At 41.6% G+C, this 8,347-nt stretch overlaps 2 protein-coding genes across 4 annotated transcripts in view; one reads left to right on the top strand and one right to left on the bottom strand.

The window, feature by feature from the left end:
* Positions 1 to 2,583, bottom strand: part of LYRM7 (LYR motif containing 7) — a 29,258-nt gene extending 26,675 nt beyond the window's left edge. Inside the window, 1 exon segment of the mRNA XM_015564224.1 lies at positions 2,406 to 2,583. Within this exon segment, the coding sequence (XP_015419710.1) occupies positions 2,406 to 2,583 (178 nt within the window).
* ATP6V1E1 (ATPase, H+ transporting, lysosomal 31kDa, V1 subunit E1) overlaps positions 1 to 8,347 on the top strand; it is a 75,056-nt gene that overhangs the window by 33,947 nt on the left and 32,762 nt on the right. For 2 of the 3 annotated variants that reach the window (XM_015564223.1, XM_006764132.2), the window contains exon 2: positions 6,836 to 6,901. The exons of the other annotated variant lie outside the window; for it this stretch is intronic. In XM_015564223.1, coding sequence (XP_015419709.1) covers positions 6,836 to 6,901 — 66 coding nt within the window. The remainder of the gene's footprint in view (positions 1 to 6,835; positions 6,902 to 8,347) is intronic. 3 annotated transcript variants of the gene reach the window in all.

The raw sequence follows: 8,347 nt of genomic DNA, 5'->3' as shown, positions 1-8,347 counted from the left end.
TGAAACAGTGCAAATATCAAAAAATTTCTATATGTGACACGGCACCAGAGTTAAGTTAGGGTTTTTCAAAATGCTAACACTCCGAGCTCAAAAGGTTTGCCATCTCTGCCCCAGATATTACTCTACTCTTGGCTGGACAGAGATTCTTGTATGGAGATCAATGGGGTTGGCTGGCAACCTGGAGTTCTTATCAGTATGGTTCCCAGAATATTGGGCAGAAGGTTCCTCCTTCAATCCAGTCACTGACTGCTCTTTGAGACTGTTCAGACCTGTAAACTTGGCCTCTGCTTTGTTTCCTCTAATAAGTTCTAAATGCAGGGTGTGGCATGAAGGTCTCCTGAGTGTGCACAAGCTATATTATCTGCCCTGAGGCTCCTGGGAGAGGGTAGCTCCTCTCATGAAAAAATGACTGTTTGGGTTTGGATAGATATGAACAACCAAATGCAGGACTCCAGGCTACTGCTATTCCATGTCTCCCTGCCCTGCTTCCCATCCCAGCCTCACAGGCACCTCAAGTCCATGCCTCCCTCTGCAGCAAAGCCTCCAGTGAGTCATTGCAAATGAAAGCTCCTTTGCTCTGGGTTTAGAGAAAAAAAAAAAAAACACTCCATAAGACAAGCAAAAACAAAACAAAACAAAGAACTGTGGCTTTTTTCTCTGACCGGCTTCTGTTCCTAGCTTCAGACTTTACCTCAAGCCAGCAGCCCTGCCACCTGTCTTGGCTAGATGTTATGTGGACTGTGGGATGGGACTCTTGTGTTCTGAGGTGCTATGGAGCCCCACCTGGGTTCCAGGCCTCTGTCTTCTGAGGGGACAGACTGTCCTGTAGCTGGAGTTTGCTTCTCCCTCTTAGACCACCAGCATGCCACCCCTGGCCACTGGGTCCGCTTCTCCTGCAACTTTGCTCTTCTTATTAGTCTCTGGGTGTTTTCTCTCCTCCTCAGCGGGACCAATTGATTTTTAGAGAAAGAGACATCAATATGAGTGTGAAACATCAATAAGCTGCCTCCTGCATACACCCTACTAGGGATCCATCCTGAAACTCGGGCATGTATTCTGCCTGGGAATTGAACCAGCAACCTTTTGGTGCACTGGGCAATGCCTAACCAACTGAGCCACACCGGCCAGTGCCAATTTGTACTTCTTAATCTCTTCACCTTTATAAACTCATCCCCCTCAATACCCCTCCTATCTGGCAACTATCAAAATGTTCTCTGTATCTATGAGTCTTTTTTTTTTAAAGGTGCATACATTTATTAAAATTTTGAAGCCAAAACCGGTTTGGCTCAGTGGATAGAGCGTCGGCCTGCGGATTGAGGGGTCCCAGGTTCAATTCCGGTCAAGGGCATGTACCTGGGTTGCGGGCACATCCCCAATAGGAGATGTGCAGGAGGCAGCTGGTCGATGTTTCTCTCTCATCGATGTTTCTAACTCTCTCTATCTCTCTCCCTTCCTCTCTGTAAAATATCACTAAAATATATAAAAAAATGTTTTTGAAGACATTTAACAATTTATTGATGTCAGAAATATAAATTCTTAATATTAACTCTAGAGACATGAGAATTCAATTTCAAAGGCTTTAGAAAGAATACCTTATAAAGGTATTCTTACTATTACATTCTTTGTTAGACTGGTACTTGGAGCACTTTGGATATCATTTCACCATTTCATTCCCAACCCAGTACCTGGATAAATTGGCCAGCAGTAGCACATGAAATTGTGGATAGATGAGAGTCTCATATGCGTATTTATCTAAATGAAGTATATAGCGCCAGGTTTCCCATTTAATGAAATGCAGTTTCTTTTATAATTTTTTGGAGCAATAAGCCTTTAGATTCCCATTTTCCCCAGGCAGAGAAGAGCGACTCAAGTGCCTTTGTCCTACCACACCTCTGAGTCCTTGTTAGGAGTTAAAGCACTGGCTGAATTATCACCATTGGACTCCTGATAAGGATGCAGGTAAAAATGTCTCAGAAGGTGCTTTATTCTTTCACATCTCAAATTCACTTGGCTGGTCACAGGTAGGCAGGTAGAAATGGGTTAAAATCTTTGCAACTCAATTTGGTTAGTGTAAGGCATGACAGAAGAAACCAAACCAGCATTTTGCTCCAAGGTGATCATGTAGCTCTGAAGAAGTGGCAAAAGCCATCCCGACTTCCTTGCGCCTCCAGCAGGTGCAGTACTGCCCCATGGGACAAGTGCACAGCAAAGTCATAGACTCTGGTAGTCCTGGTCATCGCTGGCATTCCATTATTTCAGTGCCCACGTGTGGCTTGCCAGCGGTCTCTCCAGCAGGAACCCTGTGAAAGTCACAAGCACCACCACTTGGCCCCAGTTGGGGCTTAGGGGGTGTCAAAATACGTTCTGCATTGCGTTCGCCACCATCTCCATGTGGTTATTCTGACATTGGCGGTAGCAGGTCCAGGAAAGCTGGTAACACTTCTGTACCTGGGAGGCGATGGAGCACATCACGGTGGCCTCAAGTGAGGATGTAGGGTTTGGGGTGCTGCTGGGCCTCTGGGTGCAGTACTCCAGGTAGTCAGTCAGCAGCTGGAGGGTGCACAACCTCAGTTGGTCCTCCATGGCCTGGTGTCTGCTCAGGTCCTGGCCCCGCCGGCTTTCTTGGTCTAGTTGCACCTCTGCTCGGGAAGGGGCTATCTCTATGAGTCTTTTTCTGTTTGTGTGTGTGTTTTTTTAATTCAATTTGATAGACATGTTTTGTTGCCATTTATTGTTCATATTTTAGACTTCTCTTTTTCTTAAAAAAGACCTCTGAACATTTCTAATAATACTTTGATTTGGTGGTGATGAACTTTTTTTAGCTTTTTTTTGTCTGTGAATCTCTTTATCTGTCCTTCAATTCTAAATGATAGCTTTGCTGGGTAGAGTGATCTTGGTTGCAAGTCCTTTTCATCACTTTGAATATTTCTTGCCACTCTCTTCTGGCCTGCAAAGTTTCTGCTGAGAAATCAATTAACAGTCTTATGGGAGCTCCCTTGTAACTAACTGCTTTCCTCTTGCTGGTTTTAAGATTCTGTTTCTCTTTAACCTTTAGCATTTTAATTATTACGAGTCTTGTTGTGGGATTCTTTGGGTTCATCTTGTTGGGGACTCTGCACTTCCTGGTCTTGCATGTCAATTTCCCTTACCAAGTTAGGGAAGTTTTCTGTTATTCGTACTTTAAAAATAAAGAAAACCCCACAATCTTTATTGATTCATCAGACAGAAGGTGATAGCAAGGTTTAGAGTAGTAGACAGCAAGGCTGTGATTGAAAAATACACAAATTAAAGAATTACTAAAATTGGGTGTTGGTTGCTAACCACTAAAACAGAGATCAAAATGGGATGTGGGTAGAATGATGAATATTTCATTATTATTATCATTGATTTTAAAGAGGAAGGGAGAGGGAAATACAAACATCAATGATAAGAGAGATTCGTTGATTGGCTGCCTCATGCATGCCCCCCACTGGGAGTTGAACCGTGACCTCTTAGTTCATTGGTCAACTGACACTCAATCATGCTGGCCAGGCTCATTATTATTATTTTTTTTCAGGGAGGCGGGGGGTGGAGAGAAAAGGAGAATCTGGGTTCATTATTTTTAAAAAATATTTTTATTGATTTCAGAGAGGAAGGGAGGTGAGATAGAAACATCAATGATGAGAGTCATTGATTAGTTGCCTCCTGCATGCCCTCTACTGGGGATCGAGCCTGCAACCTGGGCTTGTGCCCTGACTTGGAATCAACCTACGACTTCCTGTTTTATAGGTCTATGCTCAACCACTGAGCACTGCTGGCCAAGCAACATTTCATTTTTTGTTAATTGAACTATATTTTTATTGATTTCAGAGAAGAAGGGTGAGGGAGGGAGGGCTAGAAACATCAATGATGAGAGAGAATCATTATTGATTGGCTGCCTCCTGCATACCCCTCATCCCCCACCGACCCACTGAACCAGCTAGGGCTCATTATTTTTTTTAAATTTATTTTTATTGTTGAAAGTATTACAGGTGTCCCCATTTTCCCTCATGCCCCCTTCACCTGGCTCCCACCCCACTGGAGTCCTTCGCTGCACTATAAGTTCTTTGGTTAATCTGTTCCCACTTCCCTACCTCCTTCCTTCTGAGATCTGTCAGTTTGTTCCATGCTTACATGTCTCTGGGCCAATTTTGATCGTCAGTTTATTTTGTTTATTGGTTTCCACATATAAATGAGATCATGCAATCTTTGTCTTTCTCTGACTGGCTTATTTGTATAATATTCTCCAGGTTCATCTATACTGTCTTAAAGGGCAAAATTTCCTCATTTTTTACAGCTGCATTGTATTCCATTGTGTAAATATACCACAGCTTTTTTATCCACTCAACTACTGATGAGCAGATTGGCTATTTCCACATCTTAGCTTTTGTAAATAATGCTACTATAACATAGAGGTACATACCTTCTTTCTGATTGGTACTTCAGGATTCTTAGGATACATTTCCATAAATGGGATCGCTGGGTCAAAAAGCAGTTTGGTTCCTTTTAAACTTTTGAAGGAACCATACTTTTTTCCACAGTGGCTGCACCAGTCTACATTTCCACCAACAGTGTACAAGATTTCCCTTTTTACCACATCCTCACCAGCAATTGTTTGTTCATTTATTGATGGTAGCCATTGTGCCTCGTATGGATGGGGCTGTACGTCATTGTAACTTTAATTTGCCCACTTCTTTTTTGTTCCACTTTGCTTGTAAAATTTTATTCCATCCCTTCATTTTCATCTGGTGTGAGTCTTTTATTCTGAGGTGGGTCTACTTGGTTTTCACTACTTTAAGTATTTCATGCCACTTCCTTTTGACCTGTAGTGCAGGGTTGTTTCTTTGTTTTGTTTGTTTTTGAGAAATCAGCTGACAGCCTTATGGGAGCTCCCTTGTAGGTAACTAACTGTCTCCCTTTCTACTTTTAAGATTCTCTCTTTGTCTTTAGCATTTCCTATTTTAATTATGATGTGTCTTGGTGTGGGACTTTTTGGATATTCATCTTGATTGGGACTCTATGCTTCCTGAACTCATGTGACTTTTTCCTTTACCTAGTTAGTTCTGTCATTTCTTCAAAGAAGTTCTCTGTCCAGTACTAATTTTCTACCCCTATTAGGTGGATGTTGAGCCATTTAATGTTTTCCCAATGTGCCCTTAAAACTGTCCTATGCTTTTTAAGTGTTTTGTGTGTGTGTGTTTTTATCCTCCCTGAGCATATTTTTCCGTTGAATTTTAGACAGAGTAGAAGAGAGGGAAAGACAGAGAAAAATATCGTTGTGAGAGAAACACATCAATTGGTTGCCTCCTGCACAAGCCCTGAGCAGAACCCTGGCTGGGGAGTATCCTGCAACTGAGGTATGTGTCCTTGACCAGAATCGAACCCAGGACCCTTCAGTCCACAGGTTGACGCTCTATATCCATTGAACCAAACCAGCTAGGGCTTAGTGTTTTTCTTTTTGCTGCTCTAATTGAGTGGGGTTTTTTTCTATGTTGTCATCCTAATAGCTGATTTCGATCCTCTGTTTCATCAACCTTCTTATAATCCTTTCCAATGTATTCTTGATGTCAGAAATAGTATTTTTCATTTCTGACTTGTTCTTATTCATGGTTTCTATGTCCTTTTCCATGCTGATGTTGTTCCCACTAAGTTCCTTATAGTTCTTCCTAAGTTCCTTGAGCATCTGTATAGCCATTACTCTAAACTCTATTTCTGGTAAATTGCTTAACTCCATCTCATTTAGTTCTTTTTGTGGAGATTCTTCCTTTCGTTTGGGGGTTGTTTCTTTGTTTTTGTTTAATAGAAGTGCTGTGACTCCTGGTCTTGTGGGTGGTCTTTTGTTGTAAATGTCCTCCTTGGCCTAATGGTGCATTCTCCTTGAACTCCAGAGCTGGATGCCCTAGCAGCGGTTCTCAACCTGTGGGTTGTGACCATCGGAAAACACATATAGCATATCAGATATTTACATTACGATTCATAACAGTAGCAAAATTACTGTTATGGCCCTGACTGGCACCCCTACTGGGGGTCAAGCCCACAACCTGGGCATGTGCCCTTGACTGGAATCGAACCTGGGACCTTTCAGTCCACAGACCAACGCTCTATCCACTGAGCCAAACTGGTTTGGCCGAAAATAATTTTACGGTTGGGGGTCACCACAACATTAGGAACTGTATTAAAGGGTCGCGGCATTAGGAAGGTTGAGAACCACTTCAAGAGTGTCTGTTTTGTGGGTTATTTGGGCTCTTCCATTGTAACTGGGTCTTGATTGTTGTCCCTCTTGTGGGTTGGATCTCCTCCCATGCTGGTAACTGTGAGGGAGGGAGGCCAGCATATCAAGAGATATTGACATATCAAGTAAGATAAGGCCAAGATTTAAGAGCAAGGAGTTGTAATTTCGTGAGTCTTATTTCAATGAATTGGAAAGGGTAGAAATCAAAATGAAGTGTGTACAGAGTAGGAGGTAAGAAAGTTGAAATAGTAAAAAGAGATAGCTCTTTGATATAGTTTATTAGAGATGTTGAAGACAGAGGTGCTGACTAAGGAGGGTATGAAGTACACTTCTTCCATGGACTCTAAGTACTTTGAGAGTAGGATAATGTCCTATTTACCTGTGTTATTTCATATTTCAGCTTGTCCATTTGCTAGAGTAAATTCCAGATTGTAAGTTACCTGAGGACAGAAACTATCTAATTTTTCTTATACACAGAACCTGACACATAATATGTCACAAATAAATAGTTGAATGAATCAAAACGATATATTTTCTTCTCTCTTTATATTAAAAAGTAAAATAATCTTTCTTTTTTTCTTATAGATTAAGCATATGATGGCTTTTATTGAACAAGAAGCCAATGAAAAAGCAGAAGAAATAGATGCAAAAGTAAGAATTCATGTTTCTAGGTTTAAGAAGTTATAAAGTTTTATGTTGTTTTGCTTTGTTAAATAGTAAGTAGTGAAATTGTTTAACTGCATTGCATGGGACTAATAAGAATATCTCTTGTAGGCGCACTCTCCCTCCAGGGAGCTCGCCCATGCCATTGTGTATGCATGCGCACACACATACACACACCCCGCACATATATCCTAATCTCTAAGGGACCCAATCAGACTTGCAACAAGGTGAGCTGTGGGCAGCTACAGCTCATCCTGGGCTAACCCCTTGAACCTGTCTCCAAGACTCCCTTTTCTCTGACTTCCCAGTGAGTCAAAGCAGCTCAGCCTAGGCTCTCCTGTTGCTTCTTCTATGCCCTTTCTTGTTTAACTGTCATAAATATGTTTGTACTGCAGTCAGGAAATCTTGTTTGCTTTAAAAAGAAAAAAGAAAAAAAGAATATCTCTTATATTTAACATTAAAAGTAAATTTTCTGCCCTGGCCGGTGTGTCAGTACTTATAGTGTCAGCCCACATGCAGAAGGGTTGCGGGTTTGATTCCCAGTCAGGGACAAGTTCTTGGGCTGCAGTACCCGAGTTCCAGGTTCAGTCCTCAGCCCCGGTCTGGATGTGTGCAGGAGGCAACCCATCAATGTGAGAAGGACACATTGATGTGTTGTTGTTTTTTTTCTCTTTCTCTCTCTCTCTCCCCCTCTATCCTCCCACTCTCCATCTCTAAAAATCAATGGAAAAATATCCTCGGGTGAGGATTAAATAAAAAAATATTCCTTTCAAAACATTCTGATTGCCAGTAAGTATCCTGAAATTTTACGGTAGGGATTTGAAAAGTAATGGTGGGGGATAAAAAACGCATATACCTTAGAGGAGAATTCCAACTGATTTATGTAGATAACTTCCCTCTTCAGGAAATTGGAGATTAAATCTTTTCCCCAACTACCATCCTCATCAGAGTGTGGGCTGAACTTAGGAACCAACTTCCAAAGAATAGAATATGGAAAAGGCAAAAATATTAATTTTATGGTGGAGAAATATGACTTAACTGATTTTCTCACAGTTAACATCATAAGGGATGTGGAGAATTCATCAGGTTACCAGTTTATATGATAGGAAGAGAATACTTCATCTATGTGGTATTTTCCCTAAAACCTTTAACACCAGCCTAATCTATCCTATCTAATAAAAGAGAAACATGGTAATTGGCATACGACCGCTACCCTTCCCATTGGCTAATCAGCGAGATATGCAAATTAACTGCCAGCCAAGATGGCGGCTGGCAGCCAGGCAGCTTGAAAGTAACAGGAGGCTTGCTTGCTTCAGTGACGGAGGAAACCAACGTTCCCCGCCTACTGCTGCAGGCCTCTGAGCCTGCAGTTTAAGAAATTATGCAACAAATATAGAAGCTAAAAAAAAAAACCCAGAAACCAGCTTTAGTCCC

Source organism: Myotis davidii, unplaced genomic scaffold (genome assembly GCF_000327345.1).
Source record: "Myotis davidii unplaced genomic scaffold, ASM32734v1 scaffold961, whole genome shotgun sequence".
NCBI classification, from domain to species: domain Eukaryota; kingdom Metazoa; phylum Chordata; class Mammalia; order Chiroptera; family Vespertilionidae; genus Myotis; species Myotis davidii.
The sequence above is the reverse complement of the archived record's forward strand: the minus strand, read 5'-3'. Positions and strand labels throughout refer to the sequence as shown.